Source organism: Rhinoraja longicauda, chromosome 9 (assembly GCF_053455715.1).
Source record: "Rhinoraja longicauda isolate Sanriku21f chromosome 9, sRhiLon1.1, whole genome shotgun sequence".
NCBI classification, from domain to species: Eukaryota; Metazoa; Chordata; class Chondrichthyes; order Rajiformes; family Arhynchobatidae; genus Rhinoraja; species Rhinoraja longicauda.
In genome coordinates, this window is record NC_135961.1 from 24,549,070 (window position 1) to 24,576,658 (window position 27,589).

A 27,589-nucleotide genomic window follows, 5' to 3' on the forward strand; every position below is an offset into this window, starting at 1 on the left:
TTGCCTTTAAATCTGTGTAGGTAATTAATTGCTGTGGGAGATCATAGTCAGAAATAGCACGTGGGAAGTAAGGGAAACAAAAATATATTGCACAAAAAGCTGGAGGAGCTCAGCAGGTCAGACAGCTTCTCTGGAGAAAAGGAATAGGTGAAATTTTGGGTCGAGATCCTTCTTCAGGCTGAGTTAGGGGAAAAGGAAACAAGATATATATAACGATGATGTAGCGAGATATAGAACAAATGAATGAAAGATATGTAAAAAAGTAACGATGTTAAAGGAAACAGGCCATTGTTAGCTGTGGCCTAGGTGAGCACGAGTACAGACAATGAGACTCACCAAGCTGACTTTGAAGCTGGTGTGTCGTGGGTGGGGGAGGGATGGAGAGAGAGGGAATGCAAAGGTTACTTGAAGTTAGAGAAATCAATATTCATACCACTGAGTTGTAAGCTGCCCACGCAAAATATGAGATGCTGTTCCTCCAGTTTGTGTTTGGCCTCACTCTGACAATGGAGAAGGACAGAAAGGTTTTATTTTTTATTTAATTTAAAATCGTTGAAATCATTAGCGCCGCAGTGGTGCTGGTTTCCGACGGGCACGGTGACGGACGCACCACACATCTCTGCCCTCCATACACCTGGCAAGCTCCTTTTTTGTCTCTACATATGCGTCTTCCATCAACGTCTTCAGCATCGTCTTGTTTGGTCGTCCCGGGTTCCGTCTTCCATGGGTGGGTTCCCACAGCACAAGCTTGTTTGCTGGTATTTCTGGATGGCGGTGGCAATGACCAGCAAGCCTCATCCTTCTCAACCTGATCTTCTCGGTCAGAGGTGGAATCTCCCCATAGAGCTGGGCGTTGGTGATGTGGTCCCTCCAACTGACATTTTGAACTTTTCTGAGCATTCGGGTGTAGACACCATCGAGAGACTTGGACAGTGCTCAAGTGAGAGTCCATGCCTCACACCCATACAATAATATTGTCTCTACAGTTGCATGGACGAATCTCAGTTTGAGACACTTAGACATCTGAGAACTCCAGATTTTCCCTGGGTAATTGAAGGCTTTCCATGACAGCGCTTTCCAGATCTTGATGTCATTTTCTGAGCTCTGCATCCTCGCTCCCAGGTACTTGAAGACCTCCACTTTCTTGAGAGATGCACCGCCACTGGTCTTAAGAGGCTCATGGTCACCACCGTTGAACGCCATGTACTCCGTCTCCTTGGCATTGAGGTGGAGACCAACTTTCTCGCACTCCGTCTCGATTCTGCCGAGCAGTTCCTGTGCCTCCCCAATTTGGGCTGACAGCAGGACGATGTCATCAGCGAAGTCAAGGTCTGACAAGTTGACCAACCCGATTCTTCTCGAACGCCTTGGGGTGATTGTGAAGCCGAGGTCCTCGTGTTCCTTGAGCGTCTGCCTCATTGCATAATCAATGTCAATGACAAAGAGAAAGGGTGCCGTGTGAATAGGGTGGAGAATGAAAGTGTTTGGCAACTGGGAGATCCGGTAGGTCCAGGCGGACTGAGCAAAGGTGTTCAGCGAAATGATCACCCGGTTGGTCTCGCCGATGTATAAGAATCCACACCTTGAACAACGGATAGAGTAGATGATGTTGGAGGAGGTGCGCCTCCTATTCCTTTTCTCCAGAGATGCTGCTTGTCCTGCTGTACTCCAGCTTTTTGTGTCTATCTTCGGTTTAAACCAGCATCCGTAGTTCCTTCCTACACAACAATAAATTGCACCTCTATGGAACTTTTGACTCCATCACCAATCTCTACATCACAACAATGTAAACATTGTAACAATGAACCACAGCTCATGGTACTATTGTGCTTTTAAATCTAAATAACTAATAGACTATGGAGTGTGCTGCGAAGGCCGGCATTTATTTCTCCTCTTTATTATCCCTTGTAATGTTGTGAGTGAGGCACTTTTTTTAAACAGTTGCAGTCTGTGCGAATGTTTTCTCACAGTGGCATTAGATAAAGAGTTTCAATATTCGAGGTATAATCATGGCGAAAGAATGGTAATTTATATCCAGGTCAGGTTTATTTGGAACTTGTCATTCTAGGTGGTAGTGGGTGTAGGTTTGGGAGGTGCTGTCAGAGACGGGTTCCTGCAGTGCAGTTTGCAACTATATTCACTGCAGCCAGCGTGCCAATGCTGGAGGAAGAGAATGTTTACCAATGAAGATTAGGTGCCAATCAAGCTAATTCCATCGTGTTGGTTGTTTTTGAGCTTCTTGATGTCACTGGAGCTGCAGTCACCAGGGCAATTGCCGAAGGTTCCATCATATTCCTGAATTTATGTTTCACTGGAGGTGGAAATGCTTTGTGTAAAGATGACATGGATCACTCAGTGATTCAATGATACCTTATTGCCACGTGTACCTAGGTACAGTGAAATGCTTTGTTTTGCATACAACCCGATAAATAGTAGAGCAGACCGCACCTAGGCAGTACACACCTAGGCAGTACACACCTAGGCAGTCCACACCTAGGCAGTACACACCTAGGCAGTACACACCTAGGCAGTAAACAAGTGTCTCCATGTGTCTGGTTCTGACAAAGTTACAAGAGAGTCAATGCTCACCTCAGCATAATGAGCCTCTGGCCCTCACTTGTAGCTATTGTATTTAGGAAACTTGGTCCAGCTGAGTTTCCAGATAGTCAGCGTGCATTGCCACTATATGATGTAAGTTACCTTACACTTCAGGTAATTTGATTTCTGTCTCAATCCGTCATCTATCTGTGATACTGGATCAACTTGTTTGTTGTCCTTTTTTTCCACCTTTTAAAAAAAATCTTTTGGGAGTGTAGGACTTGCACAGCCTGACTGACCGGGAACATTTTCCTATCCTCCATTTATCCCGATAGCCACCCCTGTTGTATCCCATCAGAAACCCCCTCCCTCGCCTCAGCTATGGGACGCATGTCTGGACCAAGGCTATAAGGATGTCTGAAGATGAGCAGCCCTGCTAAATATATGTTGAGCATCAGGGGAACAGGTCATTAGTAGGTACAGCTTGGGGCAATCGTTAGCCAGAGAAAGATTCTCCTACTTTTTGTGAAACGGACATTCCTCAACAGTTTTCGTCTGAGGCTTCCTATCAGATTTGGTGGCGATGAGAGAGTGAGTGACTGGTCCGGCCACATCGCTACAAAGTTAAGTGAAATAAAATGTTGCTGCTGCTGATAACCTACAGAGCTGCTTGGATGTTTGGCTCAATCCACCAACACTAACATGAGCAAATGTGACATTGAAGCCACCCGTTGACGGTAAATGAGACGTATTGTTACTTATCATGTATCTATACACTGTAAATGGATCGATTGTAATCATGTATTGTGTTTCTGCTGAATGGCTAGCACGCAACAAGAGCTTTTCACTGTACCCGTGACAATGGACACGTGACAATGGACACGTGACAATGGACACGTGACAATAAACTAAACTGGACTAAACTAAAAGCAATCTAAGGAAAATTTTAACTTGTTTTTTTTGGGCAGAGAATAATATTTGAGAACCCGAGTTAAATGGTTAAAATATTTATGCACTATGTCATGAAGGGTGCAATTCTGCTTGTTTTAATCATATGTATTATCTTCTATAAGCATTAAGTAAATAGCATCAATACTGTTTGAGGTATAAGTGTTTACAGAAGGTATGGTAATTTTCTTTTTGAAATAAGCAGGATGACCAGCAGGGCAAGAAAGAAAAAAGGAGAAAAAAAAGGAAAGGTTTGATTACTCATCATTTTATCACATCTTTCAGAAACATCCAAGGAATTACATACAGATGGCATCATGTCATCCCATGACACTAACATCTGAAGGCTGAAATCTAGTAAAAACAGACACAGGGTTGTCTTTGTACCTTGAGGCTACTGATCAAGAAATATCTTTGATATTTCACTTTATTACTACAGGTTTTGATCTAAACCCACAATTTTTCTTAATGCTGATTATCTTTTCAAACTTTCTAATTGCTCTCTCTGGATGATTCCTACAAGATTTCTGTGCTAATAATTGTACATGTATTAAAAAAAACTTGAAATGAAAAATTTAGAATTCAAAAAGTGAATAGAACTAAAGTTCAAATGTTTCTTCATGGTCAGTAAAATTGATGCAACCTTTGTATATTTAACTTTGATGTGAAATATTTACCTAACCCTTTCAGCCTCAAATGTCAATCAGGAGTGATATTTAATCACGCTTTTTAAGAAAGCCTTTGAATTGCAAAGGTTTTTGTTACTTTTATCTTTTGACTCCAGCTGAGGATCCTATTCATTTTTTGGCCCAGCCATCCCAACTCCCTCCAACTCCTACCCAGGCAAAATGCTTGATCATACATGTCCAAAGAGTTGATCGTGGAAAATGTCACAAAATACTAATTTGCCAAAATCTCATCGAGATCACGGAATTGCAAGTAATCTTGTGGCATGACTTGGCAATTGACGGCAAGATAGGGGAGCGACAAAGGGCAAGGACTAAAGGAAATATATGTAGTTGCTGGAATGTGACAAATGAAGAATACGGATGAGAGAAGAGAGTTGTATAAAGTAATTGGGAGACAGAAACAAAATTTAACTCCCAAATGATTGTTGGCTGGATTAGTTGAACTTTCAAAATCATGATGGATACTTATTTTAGGTCGGAATATCGCTGGATATACTGTAGATTGACAATGGCTAAATGGAGTTGACTTGTAGATTGACTAAATCATGTCTAGGTGAGAAGAATTGGCTTAAGGATCTGATTTCTTACTCATGTTTCCATATCTACTGAACTGGAAGCCATGCTCTATTTGCCTCTACTACTCTTTCAAAGTTAAAATGCAATCTAGTTGCCCAGTGGATCAAGTAGTAATGTTTGACAGCCAAGTAGAGTTAAAGTTTGATTCTATGGACTAGCTCTGCCTGGTGCAGGTACAGTAGGCAGTGAAGAAAGCTACTAGTATGTTGGCCTTCATAACGAGAGGATTTGCATGCAGGAGCAGAGGTCCTTCTGCAGTTGTATAGGGCCCTACAGCATTATGGGCCCCCGGGCAAAGCAGTGTACTGGGGCCCCTACCGTTACTCTCCCCCACCCCCCTTTCCCTACCAGCCCCCCCTGTCGTGCCGGCGAAAAGCACTTACCGAAAAGCACTTAGCGATGGACTTAGGGTGCTACATTGTTGCGAAAAGCACTTACAGATCGCTGTGAGAAGCACTTAGTGACCGAAAATGTTGCGAAAAAAGCACTTATTGAACCTACATTTTTAAAGTAGTATTTATTTATTGCAAGTCACTTAACATACACAGATCAGCATGGGGCCCCTATGCTCGTGGGCCCCCGGGCAAGTGCCCATCAGGCCCATGCGTTAAGACGGCCCTGGGTGAGACCACATCTGGAGTATTGTGTGCAGTTTTGGTCTCCTAATTTGAGGAAGGACGTCCTTGCGATTGAGGTAGTGCAGCGTAGGTTCACAAGGTTAATCCCTAGGATGGGGATCTGTGCGGGGATCACTGGGCGGCACGGACTTGGTGGGCCGAAAAGGCCTGTTTCCGGCTGTATATATATGATGATGATGATGATGGCGGGACTGCCATATGAGGAAAGATTGGAAAGACCGGGCTTGTATTCACTAGAGTTTAGAAGGATGAGAGGGGATCTGATAGAGACATATAAAATTATAAAAGGACTGGACAAGCTAAATGCAGGAAAAATGTTTCCAATGTTGGAGGAGTCCAGAACCAGGGGCCACAGTCTAAGAATAAAGGGGAGGCCATTTAAAACTGAGGTGAGAAGATTTTTTTTCACCCAGAGAGTTGTGAATTTGTGGCATTCTCAGCCACAGAAAGCAGTGGAGGCCGATTCACTGGATGAATTTAAATGAGAGTTAGATAGAGCTCTAGGGGCTAGTGAAATCGAGGGATATGGGGAGAAAGCAGGCACAGGTTACTGATTGTGGATGATCAGCCATGATCACAATGAATGGCGGTGCTGGCTGGAAGGGCCTAATGGCTTCCTCCTGCACATATTTTCTATGTTTCTATTTTCTAAATGCAGTTCCTCAATCAGACAGACTGTCAATCTGAAACATCGACTTACATGTGTAGGAAGGAACTGCAGATGGTTTAAACCGAAGATAGACACAAAATGCTGGAGTAACTCAGCGGGACAAGGCAGCATCTCTGGAGAGAAGGGATGGGTGCTGTTTTAGGTCGAGACCCTTCTTCGGACATTGACTTACATCTTTTGCCTCCACAGATGCTGCTTGACTCGCTGAATTCTTCCATCACTGTTTTATTTTTTACAGTATCTTAGTTGATGAATTATGTCAGCTCTTAGCTGAGTTGTCTGACTTAGTACATGCAGAGATAACACTTTCTTCGCTCAGGCCACGGAGGGAATAGATGATATTTAATGGAAGGCCGAAGTGAGTTGTAAACACCATTAATTAAATTTCAGTGGAATGACACCACCCCCCCTGACAGCCTTGAGTGTACCTGTGGCTACAGTCATCATCACAGATGTCAGACCAACATTCCTTAGAGTGAACCTGTGGAAAACAACGGGTCGAGATGGGGTTCCTTGCAGCGTTCTCATAACCTGCACGAACCAGCTTGCAGGAGTATGCACTGACATCCTTAACTTCTCCCCATTACAATCTGACATTCCCACCGGCTTTAAGATCACTATCATCCCGGTATCAAGGAAAAATAAGATAATGTGCCTTAATGACTAATGTCTGGCTGCTTTAACATCCACCATGATTAAGTGCTTCAAGAGGCTGTCATAGCCCACCCGCTCCAGCCTCCCAGACAGACTTGATCCACTGAAAGTTTCCTGTGGTGACAAGTGGTCCACAGCAGACATCTCTCTCTTAGATAGAAACAAAATGCTGGAGTAACTCAGCGGGTCAGTTGGCATCTCTGGAGAATAGGAATAGGTGACATTTCGGGTCAAGACCCTTCATCAGACCAAGTCAGGGGAGAGGGAACCACAGGGTCGCATCTGCAGTTCTTCATATCATCTCTCTCTCGTTTTGCACTAATCCCTAGAATATGTGGATAACAAGGACACCTACAGTATGTAGTTCTATATATTGACTATATCTCTGTTTTCAACATGATAAATCTAACCAAACTCATCTCCAAATGCCAGGACCTATAACACAGCACCCCCTTTGCATCTGGATCCTTGGCTCTCTGATCTATGGTCTGCAATAGGTAGTGATGGAAAACAAAATATCCTCCACAAACATTTTCAACATCAATTCCTCACAAGTGTGACAGTCAGCTCCATACTATGCTCCCCATACACTCAGGCCCGTACAGCCAAATGTTCATTTAACTCCATTTACAAATTTGCAGATGCTCCCAGTGTAGTGGACTGGATGTCAAACAATGCCAAGGCGGAGTACAGTAAGGAGATAGAGAGCTTTGTAGTATGGTGTGCAGACAATCTCTTCCTCAGTGTTAGCAAAATGATGGAAGTGGTCATCGAGTTCAGTAAGCAGGGTGGAGTACATTGCCTCAATCTACATCAATGATGTGGAGATGATTGAGAGCTTCATGCTCCTCGGTGTAAACAATTTGTTCTGCTCCAACATATTGATGCAATGGCAAGAAAGCCCACCTAAGCCTCAACTTCTTCAGCATTTCTCTATTGATTATCACTGATTTCTACAGAAGTACCATAAAAAGCATCCTACCCAGATGTCTGCACATGTACTGTAAATATATTCTGCACCTTAGTCTACAGTTTATTAACGCTTTTGCAGTACCTGATGTACTTATGTTTGACAAGATTTGCTTGGATAGCACGCAAAGCAAAGTTCTTCACGGTATCTTAGAATACGTGATATAATAAAACCAATACAAGTTGAGAATGGTTAACTATATTATATTTATTTTCCATTGGCTGGTTTGAAATTTATATAACATTAACACATTATGCAACCCTAGCTAATTCTTTTTTTTTGGTTGAGGGTTTAAATTGTTCTTCCTTCTCCACCCACTACCACATTATCTTTGCTGTGATAGAAAGCTGTTATGGACTGAATGGCCTGGATGACCTCTGCCAATGCAGATCAGGCAGCATTTGTGGCCAGAAAATCTTTGTTTGCACACATAATCATTTTTAACCTTGGTCTTTAAGATTGGGGAGAAAATATATTAATGTGTTGGAAGCATTGCTATTCCAGTGTTTGGTGATATTTTTGAAACTTTGAGGATAGATCTGGAATACAGAGGAATTATTATCCTCTACCAAGGTAGCTCCCTATATCAAAATTAGTCAAAAATTCAGAGCGCAAAATAAGAGTCCTCTTGACGAAAAAGATTCAAAAATGAGCAACAATAGGAATATGGTGAATGATGTCTCAGTATTTATTATTTTCCTTGCATGTTAGACATTTTCTCTCCTTTAATTTAGGCACATAAGTGATCTACCCAAATGGACACTTCCAACCGTTGTTACCAGAAGTGAGCAGGAATAGGCTACTGAGGACAAAAGACGTTAGAGACGAGCCGAATCCTCTCAACTGTTCTCAAACACAATTTAATTATAATCAGAAAAAAAACAAATGGAAGTAGAACTGCTGACCAACAAACCACTCAACCTCCCAGAGGCCTATTGTAATGTTCAGACACACACAATCATTATGCAATTGAATACTGTAATGTTCAGACACACACAATCATTATGCAATTGAATGGGTTGCAGATAATAATTAGGAATATGCAAAGTTGTAGGCTGCTAGATTTGGCCTAAAGACATCGAAATGGTTACATTCCTTCAGTCACAATAAAACACTGAATGACAGGGATGGATTGCCATCATCTAAGGTTATTTTGGGCCAGGAGCCATTCTCCAACTTCCTTTCTAAAACAACTAATGAACATCTTATAAAGGCTTCAGATTTTAATTTGGAAAAAGTGAGTAGATTCTTTAATTAATGGTTGAAAAGGAATAATAATCGGAACCCGAAAGTAAAACAGGTAATATATTTTGATATATCTTAGCCAAACAGAAAGATCAAACTAAACTCTAAAATTTGAACTTCCATAAAATTTGGACTCACACTTCAATAATTTTGCAATGAAGGTATAGTTTCATTAATAGACAATGGTATAACTCTAATCTGTTTCCGTTGTAACGTTTCCATCATTGGTGTTAGGGTAATTAATCTATACCCTTGGGTCAGATTTGACCTTTTTAGAATGCTGCCATGTTATTTACTTTTAATCCTAAGGAACATTGCATCATCAATGTGTCTTTCATGTCTATAACCGTTGCTAAATAAATGTCCTCGGTCTCCCACAACACTGTGTTACAGTCCTGGTGATGTAAATTAGTCACAGAGAGAAAACCTAACTTGGATCAACAGGCATCCCTGGAGATATACCAAGCTAACGCAAAACAATGAGATGCCAGTTTGGTGAAGATGCAATATAGAGAACAGATGTACTAAAGGCAGCTTGTAACAAGTAAGGCTGGGCAATCTCACAGTAACTCAATCAAATCAAAGCTCTGAATCACTTCAAGTTGTGAAAATTAAACAGCTAAAGGACGAGGCAGCCAATATTTTTTTTTAAAGTTTTTCTCGCAAATATCAAGGTCTAATATTTGAGTGCTAAAGAGAAAGTTAAAGCATTCTAATGTTCAGCCAGATGATTTATTTCTGATTCCTCCTGAGATCCCCACTATCACAGAAGCCAGTCTTCTGCAGGTTCTTTTGTAATTTTGCACAACTACCCTATCACAAAAATATGCAGTCCACATGGATGTTTGTGACAAAATGTAACAATTTACAATGAAAACAGTGGGTTCTAGTTTCTTCAAATTTGCACACATTGTCCAAATAGATGCAGAGATAACGCAGGAAGGTTCACATTTCCATTTCCATTTTCTTCCTTGTAGATTCAATTAAATGCAATCGCCTCTACCATATATTCTAAGTGTTTCCTTCACATGGTGGTGAACCTAAAAATCTATACTAAAGAGGAGAAATCCACATTGTAATGATGAGACAGAGTATAGGAAGGAATATAGAGAACTTAATAACATGGTGTCAGGAAAACAACCCCTACCTCAATGTCACCAAGACAAAAAAAGCTAGTTATTGACTTCAGGAAGTGTGGAGTACATGCCCCAATTAGCATCAATGGTGCCAAAGTGGAAATGCTTGAGTACCTCAAGTTCCTTGGTGTTCATATTATCAGTGATCTGTCATGGACCAACCACATTGAAGCAACAGCCAGGAAGGCACACCAATGCCCCTACGTCCTAAGGAGACTGGGGAAAGTCAGTGTGTCTCCAATGACTTCTTAAAACTTAGCAAACTTTTGGGTTGCATCACAGCTTGGTTTGGGAACAGTTCTCCCCAAGACTGCAAGAAATTGCAGATAGTTGTGGGTAGCCCAGTCCATCACACAGACCACACCATTCACACTTTATGCTCCTTCAGAAAAGCTGCCAACATAATCAAAGGCCTAACCCACTCCAATCAATTCTTCTTTTTTCCGCTTTGTCATGAAAAAGATACAGAAGCTTGAAAATGCACACCACCAGCCCCATGAACAGCTTCTTCACCTGTCTTATCAGGTTTCTGAACGGTTCTTCCATATTCTAGGGTACTGTCTAATTCACCTCTACCCCATTGTAGCTATTAGATGACGTCTATTATACTGGTGCACTACAATGCTAAGAATTATATTCTGCACTCCGTATCTTCCCCTTCTCTGTATCTTATCTACCTATTGTACTTGAGTTTGACTTAATTATATTTACGTGTAGCATTATCTGATCTGATGGGATTGCAGGCAAAACAAAGCTTTTCACTGTACCTCGGTCTGCATGACAATAATAAATCTAAGCCTAAATGTAAACTAACAGAACTGTGATTGTGCCAATAGTTGATTCAATGAAGGAAATTATCCAATGAGCAATTTTGGTACTAGTCAAAATCTGATTTTTATACAAGTACACTTAGAAATAAAGGATGTGAAATGAAATTCACTATTTGGCAAATATTTATCCAAATTACATTAATTCACCATCTTGAGATTCGATTCCAGATTGCAACTGTATTTTTCCACATCAAGTGAAATAATGGTTGAGCTGAACCGTCAGAAGGATAAATCGCCGAATAACATTTTGAATCAGTTTTGAAACCTAAACTATTTTCTTGTCAGACCATTCTTTTTTAGTCCTATTTCAATTTATAAAAATGCGTTGTAGTAATTATATGAAATGTATAAATGATCCGAAGCAAAATACTTTTGTCCAATGCTCAAGCTGCAAATATATAGAAGTGTACGATTCAGATCATCCTCACCCTTCCAGTGATTCAACAGATCATTTTTCAATGACTGCCTCTCTTATTCCAATAGAACTTTAAAAAAAAGAATCAATCAAGCTTCAGCCAAGGAAACCATAACTTAATTTGTTCTAGCCTGAACCTACACACAAGGACCAGTGGTGTGTGTTAAAAGGTCACTTACAATTATTTAACAGCAGCGTACCAGCTCAAAATATTTCAGAAAGGGGCGGCACGGTGGCGCAACGGTAGAGTTGCTGCCTTACAGCGAATGCAGCGCCGGAGACTCAGGTTCGATCCTGACTATGGGCGCCGTCTGTACGGAGTTTGTAGGTTCTCCCCGTGACTTGCGTGGGTTTTCTCCGAGATCTTCGGTTTCCTCCCACACTCCAAAGACGTACAGGTATGTAGGTTAATTGGCTGGGCAAATGTAAAAATTCTCCCTAGTGTGCGTAGGATAGTGTTAATGTGCGGGATCGCTGGGCGGCACGGACCCGGTGGGCTGAAGGACCTGTTTCCGCGCTGTACCTCTAAATCTGTATCTCTAAATCTAAATCTAAAGGGGAAGCCCAACAAGGGACAGATAAAGACGATTTGGGAGATGAACGGAAACACGCTGACAGAAACCAGCTTTAAAAAGGTGCACAAGTAATCTCGTTTTTAGTTCAGTTTAATATAGTTTAGTGATACAGCGTGGAAACAGGCCCTTTGGCCCAGCGAATCTGCACCAACCAATGATCACACGTGCACTATTTCTATCCTACACAGTAGGGACAATTTACAGAGGCCAATTAACCTACAACCCTGCATGTCTTTGGAACTGAAACACCCGGAAAAAACCCACACGGTCACAGGGAGAAGTGTAAACTCCGTAAAGACAGCACCCAGAGTCAGAATCGAATTCGGATTTCTGGTGCTGTAAGGCAGCAGCTCTACCGCCACTGTGCCGCCCCAAGTCTAAGGGGGCCATTCTTGGTTCAAAAGTGAAACATGACAGTTACAATCAAGTCTTATCTGTAAATACATAGACACATATAACGTGGGTGGAGGAGTAGGCCATTTGGCCCTTCCAGCCAGCACCACCATTCAACATGATCATGGCTAAGCATTCAAAATCAGTATCCCTTGTTTCCGTTAGCCCTAAGAGCTATATCTAACATTCCATTAGCCTTAAGAGCTATCTCTAACACGCATGTAGTGAATCCTAAAATATCAAAAACACTTCCTGCTTCATAAAATCATACCTTCAGTATGTTGAGGAGTTACTATTCCTTTCTTCAGTGGAAAAGCAGCATTTGGATGGTATTGAGAATCTTGAGGCCATCCATCAAGGTCACATAGAAGCCTTACATGAGGGACAGGAATGCACCACACAATCTACCCACCCATCTCCTACATCATACCTGGAAGAGTCATGTTGGTTTTATGGGTTATCATGTGACCAGAGTGGAAACAAAACACCCTTGACAAATGAGCCACTATCTAAGATGTATTTTCTCTCCTTTTCCAATGTGAAAAGCCTTGAACGCATTTCACTACCTTAAAAAGACAAGATAAAAAGTTTTTTTTTAAAATTAGCACTGCAAATGAGTAATTAATGTGTAATATAATCTGGAAATTATGTTGAAACAGAAAGGTTTGGATAAACAGAATTAGGTAAAACATTAAGCTAATATTTTTCCAATATTTACCAATCTATTGTGTGATTCCCTGTCACAATATTCAATTACTCCATTGTAAGCGATGGAAATTAAGGTATACAAACAAAAGCTAAAGATTTACACTGTAAGTGTAAAACCTGATAATCACTATTAATATAAAACGCAAGGTTGACACTTTCTCCCATCATAATGATAAAAAATCAATTGCTGTAACAGACATATAACTGAAGGTCACTTTGCCACATGAGTAAGAATTTCAATTTTCTGTGTTGGTACATGTAACAATTAAATACTCTCTTCTCTTGAAAAAAATTCAGACGCAATAACAATTCGATGCACTCTGAGGGTCATGAATATGATTATTTATATTAAAGTCTAATTCTGCAATTGTGCTGTAATGAGCAGCAGTGGCACAGCTGGCAGAGCTGCTGCTTCACAGTGCCAAAGACCCGTGTTCAATCCTGACATTGAGTGCTGTCTATGTCTTTGCATATTCTCCCTATGACCACGTGGGTTTCCTCTGCGTAGTCCTGTTTCATCAAAGATGTGCGGGTATGTAGAACAATTGGTTTCTTTAAATTGCCCCGAAGGTGTAGGCAGTGCATGCGAGAGTAGGATAACATATAGTGCCCTCCATAATGTTTGGGACAAAACCATAATTTATTTATATCCCTCTGTATTCCATAATTTGAGATTTGTAATAGAAAAAATCACATGTGACACAACAATGTCATGTAAATGAAAGTAGTCATGTTTAGTATTTTGTTGCATACCCTTTGCATTCAATTAACACTTCTGTCTGTGATGTATTGCAGCCATCTTTAGCTTATGCATGTTTTGGGGGCTAGTCCCTTTCAGTTTTCTCCAGCATATAAAAGGCATGCTCAATTGGGTTCAGATCGGATGATTGACTTGTCCACTCAAGAATTGACCATTTTTAGCTTTGAAAAACTCCTTTGTTGCTTCAGCAGCATGTTTGGGATCATTGTATTGCTGTAGAATGAACTGCCGGCAAAAATGAGTTTTGAGACATTTGTTTGAATTTGAGCAGATAGGATGTGTCTATACATTTCAGAATTAATTATGCTACCAGCATCAGCAATTGTATCTTAATTAAGATAAGTGAGCCAGTACCTTCAGCAGTCATACATACCCAGGCCTCAACACCCCCACCACCGTGTTTCACAAATGAGGTGGTATGCTTTGGATCTTGGGCAGTTCCTTCTCTCCTCCATACTTTGCTCTTGCCATCATTCTGATATAAGTTCATCTTCGTCTCATTTGTCCACAAGACCTTTTTCCAGAACTGTGGTTGCTCTTTAAAGTACTTCTTGGCAAACTGTAACCCGGCCATCATATTTTTGCAGCTAACCAGTGGTTTGCATCTTGCAGTGTAGCCTCTGTATTTCTGTTCATGAAGTCTTCTGCGGACAGTGGTCATTGACAAATCCACTCCTGACGAGTGTTTCTGATCTGTCAGACAGGTGTTTGGGAATTTTTCTTTATTAGAGAATTCTTCTGTCATCAGCTGTGGAGGTCTTCCTTGGCTTGCCAGTCCCTTTGCGATTAGTAAGCTCACCAGTACTCTCTTTCTTCTTAATGATGTTGCAAACAGCTAATTTGGTAAGCCTAAGGTTTGGCTGATGTCTCCAACAGTTTTTTTTCTTGTTTCTCAGTCTCATAATCGCTTCTTTGACTTTCAATGGCACAACTATTATCCTCATGTTGATCAACAGCAATAAAAGTTTCCAAAGGTGATGGAAAGACTGGAGCAAAGACTAGGTGCTGAGAGCTCTCTTATACCTGCATTATAACACACCTAAGGCAATTACAAACACCTGTGAAGCCATGTGTCCCAAACATTATGGTGCCCTGAAATGGTGGGGGACCATGTAGGGCTGCACGGTGGCGCAGCAGTAGAGTTGCTGCCTTACAGCGAATGCAGCGCCGGAGACCTGGGTTCGATCCCGACTACGGGTGCTGTCTGTACTGAGTTTGTACATTCACCCCGTGACCTACGTGGGTTTTCTCCGAGATCTTCGGTTTCCTCGCACACTCCAAAGACGTACAGGTATGTAGGTAAATTGGCTTGGTAAAAGTAAAAATTGTCCCTAGTGGGTATAGGATAGTGTTAATCTGCGGGGATAACTGGTCGGTGCGTACCCGGTGGGCCGAAAGGGCCTGTTTCCACTCTGTATCTCCAAACTAAACACGAAACTAATGTATAAACACTGCTGTAATTTCTACATGGTGAAACCAAAATGTATAAAAATGGCCTTTATTAAAATCTGACAATGTGCACTTTAACCACATGTGATTTTTTCTATTACAAATTGCAAACTGTGGAGTACAGAGGAAAAATAAATGAATTATGAGTCTTTGTCCCAAACATTATGGAGGGCACCTTATAACTAGTGTGAATGGGTGATTGATGATTACTGTGGACTCGGAGGGGGGCTGAATGCTTTGTTTCCATGCTGTATTTTTAATTTAATTCACAGAATCCGCAGATCAAGTTTTCAATCATCATCTTCGTCACTTTGCATTCCTGCTATTAGTATAAATGTCAAAGATGGGTACATTACCACAGGTTCTAATATCAAATGTGCATTAAAGACAGATTCAGATCCAAGTCTAAATAAAGTTAATGTCTCTTTATTATTCTTAAATAAGGGAATTTTTTCATAATACAGGTCCACCACCAATTTCCCAGCACCCTTTGTTCCAGAGCCTTGCCGTATTATGCATTTTGCTGAATCACCAGACTTGGGGGATTGAGATATTGGCCCACAAATTTGACCTCGGTAGTCGGCTATGGGAATGGATCTGCCAGCTCCGGCCGGGCTGGAGTTCCAAATTCCCAGCCACATGCGGCAAATTCGACTCACTGATTGGCCGTGGAAGTTCCGTAGAGGTGGAGATCGGTTGCCTCACCCAGCCCAAGAGACTTCCGGGGGGGATTTCAAGTGCGCTCTCATAATTTTGTCTGGATTAAAGGAGGTGCCAGACCATCAGTTGCCAAAAAATCTTTTACACACACAATAAAAGATGTGTTTTTCTTCTATTCACACCCAACTCGTTATTATCTACAAATGAAGTAATAAATCATACCTTCAGCAAATACACAAGTCTACACACAAAAGTGGAACACAAATAAAAAACTAGCAGTGAAGATGTACAGTCTTCGCCAACCAGGCCAAGTACAGAATCAGCAGAAAAATAAATTATGCCACAAATTTCACTGCTATATTGTTCTTGAAGTGGATCAACAGAAATAGTGGTACATAGCTGACAACATTATCTTCGGGCAATATAATCTGTTACCAGCAGTCATTTGAATTTATTGAAATGTCACATGTTTCCAGATGAACATTAATTTAAAAACAAAAGGTTCTACAACAGGCTGTGCACATAATTGAGATTGCAGGAAGATTTACACAAGATCTCAAAATAATTATGAACATGAGAATTCCTCTTGGGCATGAGACATGCACTGGTCTTTTTTTCTTTTTGGCAAAAGAAGAGACATGCATTCCTATTCCATTATGAGTGGCATCATATCCTATTTTTCTACACTCATTCAAATATATTTTCTTGAACATTCTCCATGATTCAATAGATTGATTTCTAGTTAACCTGATTATTACTTTTACCATGACTAGGCAGGATCCCGGACATTGCAATTCTTTACAATGGCCAAAGAACAAACTTAACTGAAATGAACTGCAGGGAAATCGCACCTGTATAAATATTAGAGAAAGTGATACATCAGGAAAGAAAATCTTGGAAGCAGCAAATTAATTATAACTGTGCAAAGGGCTGTATGCTCGTCCTTGTAGCAAGGATTTCGTAAGTACTAGTCATGATGACATAGTCTCTTCAATTCCGTTTCTTGGGTTGAGCAGCCAAAAAGAGTGCGACCAAGCAGTAAATGGTCCCTCCGATAGTCAATGCCATCGTCGTCCTATACAGTAGTCGATCGGGAACACCTCGCTTCAGATGTACAGGCACACCATCTGCCTTCTGCAGAGTAAAGAAGATAATAGTATTAAAGTAACAGAAACTTCAAAGTGTACATAAATTAGTAAACAGTCATATTCATATCGTTTCTCCCCTCTTTCAAAGCAACACGTCCAAAACGAAGCATCCAAGGTATCAGTGACAATTCCACCAACTCCTATGTGTGGACATTTAACAATAATGCATTAAATAGAAAGATCAGGGGGAATTCTGAAGTTGCTTTTAAATAAGTACTTTAGACAGTCTGATCAGTAAAAAAAAATAATCTTGAGATAGATGAATTGAATTTCTGAGTATGCTTGATGTGCCTAATTAGAAGTCAAGTAAAGGTTATCAATTGCCATTTCCTACTGCCTCAGTATTATATAATGCATACAGATATTCAATACTGTTTGATGATAAACATACAGATGTTTTTTTTAATAACTATTCCATTTGCGATCAAACTAACCTCAACTTATGATGAGCTACATGTTACTTGGTATTGAATAAAAGAACAATGGTCATAAAATGTATGACTAAGTTATGAAGAGAGTTGATATATGCGACTCGACTAAGCATTCGAAAATACTTGCTGAAGTAAATTCGCACATTAATTGATAATCAGCCCAAAAAGGTGGTAATTGGTTTTTCTGCTGTGTTTTATATTTTAACCCCGTCTTAATTAATTAATATAGTTATATAATCTTGCACTTAAATTTAATATTTACTCATTACAGTTCCACTACTGATTTTCTGGCACTCTTGGTTCCAGAGCTTTGCTGGTTTACCCAGCTGGCCAAGGATGTCGGCTATGGGGATAGATGTGCTGGCTCCAGTTGGGCTGGAGTTGGGCAGGTTGCAAATTCAACCCACCGATCGGCCTGATGAGGTCGAAATTGGCTGCCTTGCCCAGCCTAGGTGCTACATTTTCGGGGAGACTTCCTGGGCGGGAGGATTTTCCCGCGGAACCCCTAGCGACCTCTAGTGGCCAAATTGACAAATTGGCCATGGAAGTCCCGATGAGGTCGAAATTGACTGCCTTGCCCAGCCTAGGAGCTACATTTTCGGAGAGACTTCCTGGGCGGGAGGATTTCTCGCGGAACCCCTAGCGACCTCTAGCAGCCAAATGGACAAATTGCAATTATCGATTGTTTTGCGGAAAAATGTGAGGCAAAATTGGAATGGCGTAAATGAAATAAGAAAGCTGAAACTTTCTGCCAAATTCGGAAGGGTTTGGAGGGGTGTATTAACCATACTGCACTATTGATGTAAGGCAAGTAAATTTTGCCAAAGCCTCAGCTGTAGTTGACAAACAGATTGCTGGAGGAACACAGCGGGTTAAGCAGCATCTGTGGAAGCAAAGGTTGCAAAATTATATTTTGGGTCAAGATCCGGTCTTAGAGATAACACAAAAGATTGCCAGGATATAGCATTATGAATGGGGAGGGGAGGGGGTAAGAGGCTGTTAGGTAATTCTAGATAGAGATGGGATAATAATGGGCAAATGCAACCATGTGTGGGAGAAGGGGATGTAGGTCAGAGGCTGTTAGGTGATAGATGGAAACAAATAGAGAGGGGATGTTGGGCCGATGGAACTAGGTGGAGGAGGGGTAGTGAAGAGATGAACAAAGGGAGAAGAAAACTCGATGGACAAATGAGTGTGTGTGTGAATGGTTTCCATTTTGTGAAAAGTGATAGAAACATCAGAGAATGTGCAATCAAGATTTACTAGAATCAATGTTAAAAGATGTTTTAGGAGTGAAAAGCAAAATGCATTTGTGCCTAATCAGTGGCAAATTATGAACAGATTATAAATTACTGAATGAGATTTAAGGACTAGAAGATGCAATGAAGCTTTAGTGTAATGAAAAATTAGACACGGTATGGAGACATTTCAACTGAGTTTGCCCAGATTTGATTTGAAGAATGCATTGATTGCAATCTGTCTCCTCCCAATTTGAAATGGAAAAATATATCTACATCTGTTTCACAAGATTCTTGTAATGAGGACTAACAAATAGGATTTCAGAGCTACCTTTTAATTATCCAACCATGTAAATGAAGCTTCAATTTCACAAATGTGCATTATTCAATGCGTTATATCATATATCATATACATACAGCCGGAAACAGGCCTTTTCGGCCCTCCAAGTCCGTGCCGCCCAGTGATCCCCGTACATTAACACTAAAGCTTCGATTGCAAAATGCAGTCCATTTCCATGTTCATCACTTTGTCATTTGCAAAATACTTTGAATTCCTTAAACAATACACTGCGATTATAATTAAAAACAGCAAAAATTAATTCAATCATTAGTTTTACCTGGAAAAGCTTCTGGAAATCAGGCACTTTATTTTGCCCAAGAAATTGAACTCCTTCTCCCGATTCCGATGCAATTTTTGTTGGAGTAGCAAATATCAAAGTAGGAGGTTCAGAGGAAACAAGAGGCTTCAAACCCTATACACGTGATTAAACAAAAAGAACTGAGGTCAGGCTGGACAAATTACATAATTCATAAATAAAAGTTATTTTGCCTTATGGACACTAGTTATTGGAATGAGTGGGCAAATGATTAACTTGAATGAAATTACATGGAAACTGGTCTTTAACCCATCAAATTGCATACTATTCTTTCTCTCTGACACATCTCTGCTTCCACCTGAACCTTTCACTATGTCATCAATTTTCATATCTCCCGTTTGAAGTCCCTTGGCTCTGGATCCATATCTTGGTATGAATCAGAGGAAAAGAGGATTTTTAAACTGAGTAACTCCTAATGACTGAAGATTGTCAGCGCCAAACTGTAATAGACTTTTACAAGGTTGCACTACATTCTTCACTCACATGGTGTGGTTGCCTAATGTAGCTGATAATGTATTGTATATTTATTTGTTGTGTTAATGTGCTTGTAAAGCTGCTGCAAGTATAATTTTCACTGTTCCTGAACATATGACACTATAATACTCTTGGCTCTTATATAGGTAGGTAGACTCTTATACTTGGAACTTCTACTGTACAGTAGAACATTCAGTTTCTCCCCAACGAGCAATAAGGTTACTGAACATTACGAACTCCAACTAAACCCCAAACTACTTTGATTGCATGAGGGACTTGGAGGTTCTAATAATAATAATATATTCCTTTATTCGTCCCACACCAGGGAAATTTACAGTGTTACAGCAGCAAAGTGGATAGCAAGAGAGCAAGAGATCATTCATTATAAATAAAAGATACATAAATTGTCATCAGTTTTCTGTGTGTTCTTAGCTGTTATTGTTGACTCCTCTGCTGGGAGCAGTGCTGGTTGTGCAGTCTCACAGCAGCGGGAAGGAAGGACCTCCTATATCTCTCCTTCACGCACTTGGGGAGAAGGAGTCTGTCACTGAAGGAGCTAGTCAGTGCAGTGACAGTGTCCTGCATGGGGTGGGTGTCGTTGTCCAGCAGTGACGTTAGCTTTGCCATCATCCTCCTCTCTCCCACCACCTGCACTGAGTCGAGGGGGCAACCCAGGACAGAGCTGGCCTTCCTGACCAGCTTGTCTAGTCTCTTCCCTTCCGCCGCTGAGATGCTGCTACTCCAGCAGACCACTCCATAGAAAATGGCCGATGCAACCACCGTGTTGTAGAAGGTCCTTAGGAGTGTCCCCTGCACTCCAAAGGACCCGAGTCTCCTTAGCAGATAAAGTCTGCTCTGGCCCTTTCTGTATAGCGCATTGGTGTTTTCAGTCCAGTCCAGTTTATTGTTGGGGTAGGCACCCAGGTACATAAGAATCCACCCTCTCGATGTCCTCTGCTTTTGTCTTTGCACTATTTTGTGCTTTTTATGTTTTTATATATTGAACTTATTTTTGTTGCATATTTTTGTGTCTGAGTACTATGTTTACATATCTGTTGTGCTGCCACAAGTAAGATTTTCACTATTCTGTTTTGGGACATATGACAATAAAACACTTAACCCTTGAGCAAAGGTGTTGGAACACATTACAGCTGTGTCAGGCTTTGGAAAGGCCACATTTGGAGTACCGTCTACAGCTGTGGTCACCCTGCTATAGTAATATCAGCTGGAAAGGGTGCAAAATAGATTTACAAGGATGCTGCTGTGTCTGCTGGGTTTGAGGTGAAAAAACAGCTGGGTAGGCAGAAGAACACAAAGTGCTAGAATAACTCAGGGCTGGAATTTTCCCCTGGAGAGTAGGTTAACAGGTGACCTTACAAATATATATAAAATCATGAGGGGCATACAAATAACCAGTCTTTTCCCCCACAGTAGGAGAGTCTTAAAACTAGGCATAGATTTACTGTGTTAGGGAAAGATTTAAAAGGGACCTAGGTTATAGATACAGTGTGGAAACAGGCCCTTTGGCCCAGACCGACCAACAATCACCCCTATACTAGTACTATCCGATACACAAAGCCAATTAACCTACAACTTGCACGTCTTTGGAATGTGGGAGGAAACCAGAGCATAAGGAGAAAACCCACGGGGGTCACAAGGAGAACGTACATCCAACATTTCTTTGGTCTTGTCCATCTCTTCTACCTTTCCTGCAACTTAAACCCAACTTTAATCCAGACAGCATTCTGGTAAACACATCATTGACCTTCAATTAACCTTGATGTCCAAATATGCCGTTACAGGACAGCAGTTTCACGTACAAAGTCCCATAAAATGAAATAATATCTTCCACCTCCAACAAAAGTGTGTGTAACTGTTGCCATTGAATGGCGATACCACATTGTCATGTCTCAGGAGGTTGGACAAGCTGAGAGTTTCCTCTAAACGAGTGTCTGAAGGTGAGGGGGGGACGTAGAAAAACAGGGTCAGGAGTAACCATTCGGCCCTTCGAGACAGCACTGTCATTCAATATGATCATGGCTGATCATCTCAACCTGATAGAAGTTTATGAAACGACGACAGACTGAGCACAGAGGAGCGCCTGGGTGACTTTGCCATTGAGACCTCCCTGTTCCCGCAGGGACGGGGGGCAGAAGGGCCTGTTTCCGCGCTGTATCTCTACAACTAAACTAAGCCCTTGAACCAAGTTAACACGATGAGCGCACGTAGTGAGGAGGAGGGGGCAGTGAGGAGGAGGAGGAGGGGGCAGTGAGGAGGAGGAGGGGGCAGTGAGGAGGGGGAGGGGGCAGTGAGGAGGGGGAGGGGGCAGTGAGGAGGGGGAGGGGGCAGTGAGGAGGAGGGAGGAGGGGGCAGTGAGGAGGAGGAGGAGGGGGCAGTGAGGAGGAGGAGGGGGCAGTGAGGAGGAGGAGGAGGAGGGGGCAGTGAGAAGGAGGAGGGGGCAGTGAGGAGGAGGAGGGGGGGGCAGTGAGGAGGAGGAGGAGGGGGCAGTGAGGAGGAGGAGGGGGCAGTGAGGAGGAGGAGGGGGCAGTGAGGAGGAGGAGGGGGCAGTGAGGAGGAGGAGGAGGGGGTAGAGCGCACGTAGTGAGGAGGTGTTTATATAATGTGTCCCACACGGCAGCGGGGGACGTGGGACACAGAAACAAGGTCATGAAGACCGGCACCTCCGGCCCTCGCTCGGCCACCACGGAGCCGCGACACTCTCCCTCCCTCCCGGCCGGCCGCTGGGGCCCTACCTGCGGGCTGTAGGCCGCTGGGCCCGCCCCGCCGCTCAGCCTCTGCGTGAACCCGTCGAACTTGTAGAACATGGTGCCGGTGTCGTTCCAACTGCCGGAGCCGTTCCAACTGCCGCAGCTCGAGCTGGACCTGGACTTGGACCTGGACTTGGACCTGGACTGGGCCCGGCCTCCTCCTCCTCCTCCCCCTCCCGCCCTCTCGCACCGTCGTCACCGCGCTGTCTCTGCACCCTCCTGCTCTCTAAAAAAAACATTCAAGCTGATCTCCCACCAAAGGAATCGCTTCTGCAGCCGTCCGTTTCGAAAATTAAATTTAATAGGATGTAAGTTGATGGATTTAGCGCGGGCAGTAAAGGGTCAAAAGGAATAGGAGTATAATTAGGCCATTCGGGCCATCAAGCCTACTCCACCATTCAATCATGGCTGATCTATCTCTCCCTCCTAACCCCATTCTACTGCCTTCTCCCCATAACCTCTGACACCTGAATTAATCAATGCGTTGAATTCAGGCAGAAGATGGTGTAAATTGTCAGGAGGTCAGGTAGCATCTGTGGTGGAAGAATCTTAGCACTGGATAAGGGAGAAAACATGGTTTTAAGTTGCGGGGGGGGGGGGGGGGGGGGGGGTCGTGGGAGAGGGATAGACAGGGCAAAATGAAATGCCTGTCTGAAGAAAGGTCTCGACCCGAAACGTCACCCATCCTTCTCTCCAGAGAGTGCCTGTCCCGCTGAGTTACTCCAGGTTATAGGTTGATGCTAAACTTGGTGTGGAGGTTATCTGGTCAATGAAGGCAGTTGGACAATGCAGGAAAAAAAGGAACAAAAAATGATGTGAAATGCAGGGGTGTAGGTCAACAGCTAAACAAATACTGGGCTAATGTTACAGATGTATAACCTACAGAAGTGGTAGTTACAGATACAGAGAAAACCAGTTTACCTGAAGTTGCAGAATTTGTCAGTGAGTGCAGAAGGCTACAGTGTGCCAAGGCAGAAGATGAGATGAGGTTCCTCAAGCTTGTGTTGGGCATTGGCATAATGGTGCAGATCCTACAGATCATAGGTCAGTGGAATGGAGAATTAAAGTGAGACAACTGGACTGAACATAGGTATTAATCCATCGTCCAATCTGTGTTTCTTGTTATTTCCAATGTAGAAGAGACCACAATAGTGGGGACATGGGGGGGGGGGGGGGGTGACTGGAAGTGCATCGGTGCTCCATCTGCATCTGGACATTGCCATTGTAATGGATACAGTTGGTGAAAATGGAAGAGCAAAGGGAACAATCTCTTCAAAATACTCAAAGTAGGGAGGGAGGGTGGAGGGTTGCCAGTTGATGGAATCTTGTTGACGAAGGAAACTCAGTCCTTGCTTTCTCCAGAAGGGTTGAGAGCAGAGTTCTGGAAAATAGATGACATGAGGTCAATGTTCTCTCAACTATGGTAGAGAGGAAGCCACAGTTCAGGATGAAGAAAGACATCTAGGAGGGAGCTGTGTGGAAAATCTCAACTTTGGAGCAAACATGACAGAAATCAAGGAACTGGGACAATGCAATGGAGGCAGAGTGGGAGGAACTATCATTAAAATAGTTGTGAGAGTGTGCACGTTTGCAAATGATGTTTGTTGTTAGCCTATCCTCTGAGATCGAGAAAGGAAATGGAAGAGTCAGATGATCAGCATGAAACTAAGGGTAGGGTTGAAATTGGCAGCAAAGGGCAAAAGTGATTACATTTTCTACCACAGTATGAGTGGAGGAATCTGTCAAAGTGCCAGAAAATTGGTTGTAGGAGGGGAACTGTCGGATTGCAACAAAGTCTGTTCTACATATTTGATATTAAGTTTGATATACAGTTTGGGCTCATGCAAGTTCCCATAGCTACATCTGGAGGAAGTCAGTGGAGCAAAAGGAGATAGAATTTATTGTGAGAATTTCAGCCAGGCAAAAGAATGTGTTGCAGAGGGAAACTGGTCAGGTCTCTATTTAAGGAAGCAGATTGTACTTTTTTTGTACCATCCATCCCTTTTCCATCTTCTCTGCAACATAAAATCATATTGTTTTCTCTCTTTTTCATTTCTAGCAAAGAGTCTCGAACCTGAAATGTTAACTCTGTTTCCCTTTCCACAAATGATGCCTGACCCGCTGTGTTGATGCCTGACCCGCTGTGTATTTCCAGCATTTTATGTTTTTTTCATGCATCTACATTTTCTTTAAAAATATATTATTATGAATTCTTCAGTTTGTGCAGGAAAGATGAACCTGAAATGGCCAAGATTTATTATTGTCATGTGTATCGAGGTATAGTGAAAAGCTCGGTTTTGCACGCTATCCAAACAGAATAGATATACTAAACTTAAATACAATCAAGTCAAACTCATTTACAACAGACATACCAAAGGGGAAGATATAGAGTGCAGAATATACACCGATCAGCTAAAACATTATGACCACCTGCCTAATATGTTGTTGGTCCTCCTTGTGCCACCAAAAGAGTGCCGACCTGCCGAAGCATGGACTCTACAAGACCCCTGAAGGAGTCCTATGGTATCTGGCACCAAAACATTAGCAGCAGATCCTTCAAGTCCTGTAAGTTGCGAGGTGGAGCCGCTGTGGATCGGACTTGTCGATTCAGCACATCCCACAGATGCTCAATCGGATTGAGATCTGGAGAATTTGGAGGCCAGGGCAACACCGTGAACATTTCATCATGTTCCTCAAACCATTCCCGAACAATGTGTGCAGTGTGGCAGGGCGCATTATCCTGCTGAAAGAGGCCACTGCCATCAGGGAATACCATTACCATGAAGGGGTGTGCCTGGTCTGTAACGATGTTTAGGTAGGTGACACGTGTCAAATTGACGTCCACATGAATGGCCGGACCCAAGGTTTCCCAGCAGAACATTGCCCAGAGCATTACACTCCCTCCACCGGCTTGTCGTCTTCCCACTGTCGGTTCGGACCAGACGGGATAGCCTTCGTTGCCCTCGCGCATCGATGAGCTCTGGGTGCCCAACACCCTGTCACCGGTTTGTGGTTTGTCCCTCCTCGGACCACTGTCGGTAGGTACTCACCACTGCTGACCAGGAGCACCCCACAAGCCTTGCCGTTTCAGAGATGCTCTGACCCAGTCGTCTGGCCATAACAATTTGGCCCTTGTCAAAGTCGCTCAGGTCTTTACTCCTGCCCATTTCTCCTGCATCCAACACATCAAGTTAAAAAACTGACTATTCACGCTGTCTAATATATCCCACCCCTTGACAGGTGCCATTGTAACAAGATAACCAATGTTATTCACTTCACCTGTCAGTGGTCATAATGTTTGGCTGATCAGTGTAGTTCTCAACATTGGAGTGCATCAGTTCCATAGACAAAATCCAATGTCCACAATGGAGCAGAGGTGAATCGGACAGTACCCCAGATTATAGAATGACTATTCAGAAGCCTGATTACAGAATGGCAGAAAGTCTTCCTGATACAAGAAGTGGGAATGTGAGCCTTGGCTGTCTATGGCTGCTTTTCTATCCAGTGCACTTGCTTGAAGTGGATGGTTGCTGCGCCACTGCTATAGTCAGTCTTTTGTCACTGTTATATCCAGTCTTAGAATGGTCTTTGAATAAGTGATCATTTGAATTCATTCCCTTGAAAAAAAGAATTGGCATTTTTATTATTGGAAACATTTACTATTGTTTTTAATCAACAGATATAAATTGTCTCAAGCCAAAATGGCGGCGCTGCCATAGCAGCTGCGGCTTACCTGCGGTCCATTTGTCTTTGTGTTTTTGTTGTTTTTTTTGTCTTAATTGTAGTTGTGATGTCGTGTTTTTGTGTTTGTGTACTATGTGTGTATGTAGGGAGGAGGGGGGGAACTGTAAAATTGTAAATAGGTGTCCCTTCCGAACGGAGACCCGACCTTTGTTTTCTGGGCCGTGTCTCCGTTCCTGCTGCGGCCTACCATCGGCCCAACTCCTGGAGCTGGCGACCTCCAGGGCTCTGGTTTGCAGAGCCCGCGGATCGGACTTACCATCACCGGAGCCGGCCGTCCTCGGAGGCTGCGGGAGCGGCTGCGACTTGCCTTAGGCTCGGGCCGCGTGGATGCCGACATCGGGAGCTCCGGCAGCGGCAGCGGGTTCACCCGCCCCGGATCGCGGGGCTTGGGTCGCGGACATTTCACCGTCCGGCGCGGCCTAAAATATGCCGCGGGATATTTCTCTGCTGGGCGGGGGCTTCAATGTTGGGAGCCACGACCGCCCCGACGTGCAGCAACAGCGGCAGCAGCAGCGTGTTCGCCCGCCCCGGATCGGACTTATCATCGGCGGAGCCGGCCGTCTTCGGAGGCTGCGGTAGCGGCTGGGACTCGCCTTAGGCTCCGGCCGCTGCGGACCGTCCGGCGCGGCCTGCAACCACAACAACCTGACTGCGGGAGAAGACAAAGACATTGTGGCCTTCCATCACAGTGAGGAGAGGACTGGAGGAGACTCACTGTGATGGATGTTTCTTTGATGGATGTTTCTTTTTTTGTGTGTTTTTGGGGTTGTGTAATTTTAATGCCTATTTAATGCTTTTATTGTTGGACTGTGTTTTTGGGGTTGTGTAATTTTAATGCCTATTTAATGCTTTTATTGTTGGACTGTGGGTGACTGAATTTCGTCCAATATTGGATGACAAATAAAGCTATCTTGAATCTTGAATCTTGAATTTATGAAGCCATGCTTTTTTTCCAAAGATATGGTCTTGCCTTTGGGGTTGTCATTTTTATTGTATCCAAGATTGGGCGGCACGGTAGCGCAGCGGTAGAGTTGCTGCTTTACAGCGAATGCAGCGCCGGAGACTCAGGTTCGATCCTGACTACGGGTGCTGCACTGTAAGGAGTTTGTACGTTCTCCCCGTGACCTGCGTGGGTTTTCTCCGAGATCTTCGGTTTCCTCCCACACTCCAAAGACGTACAGGTATGTAGGTTAATTGGCTGGGTAAATGTAAAAAATTGTCCCTAGTGGGTGTAGGATAGTGTTAATGTACGGGGATCGCTGGGCGGCACGGACTT

The 27,589-nt window shown here is 42.9% G+C and overlaps 1 protein-coding gene across 1 annotated transcript; it reads right to left on the bottom strand.

Annotated features, from left to right (window-relative positions):
- Positions 1-15,250: 15,250 nt before the first annotated feature.
- On the bottom strand, positions 15,251-22,751 carry cox7a2l (cytochrome c oxidase subunit 7A2 like). Its single transcript, XM_078404984.1, has 3 exons — positions 22,555-22,751; positions 19,289-19,423; positions 15,251-16,988 (listed from the first exon to the last, which is right to left on the bottom strand). Exons 1-3 carry the CDS (start codon positions 22,624-22,626, stop codon positions 16,845-16,847), a joined length of 351 nt encoding a protein of 116 aa, XP_078261110.1. The 5' UTR covers positions 22,627-22,751; the 3' UTR covers positions 15,251-16,844.
- Positions 22,752-27,589: the final 4,838 nt, after the last annotated feature.

Coding starts and splice junctions, on each gene's coding strand:
- cox7a2l (XM_078404984.1), bottom strand. CDS start 22,626: ATGTTCTACAAGTTCGACGGGTTCACGCAGAGGCTGAGCGGCGGGGCG. Junction 19,424..22,554: donor CAGCGGCCTACAGCCCGCAG/GTAGGGCCCCAG, acceptor TCACGTGTATAG/GGTTTGAAGCCTCTTGTTTC. Junction 16,989..19,288: donor ATTTCCAGAAGCTTTTCCAG/GTAAAACTAATG, acceptor TTTACTCTGCAG/AAGGCAGATGGTGTGCCTGT.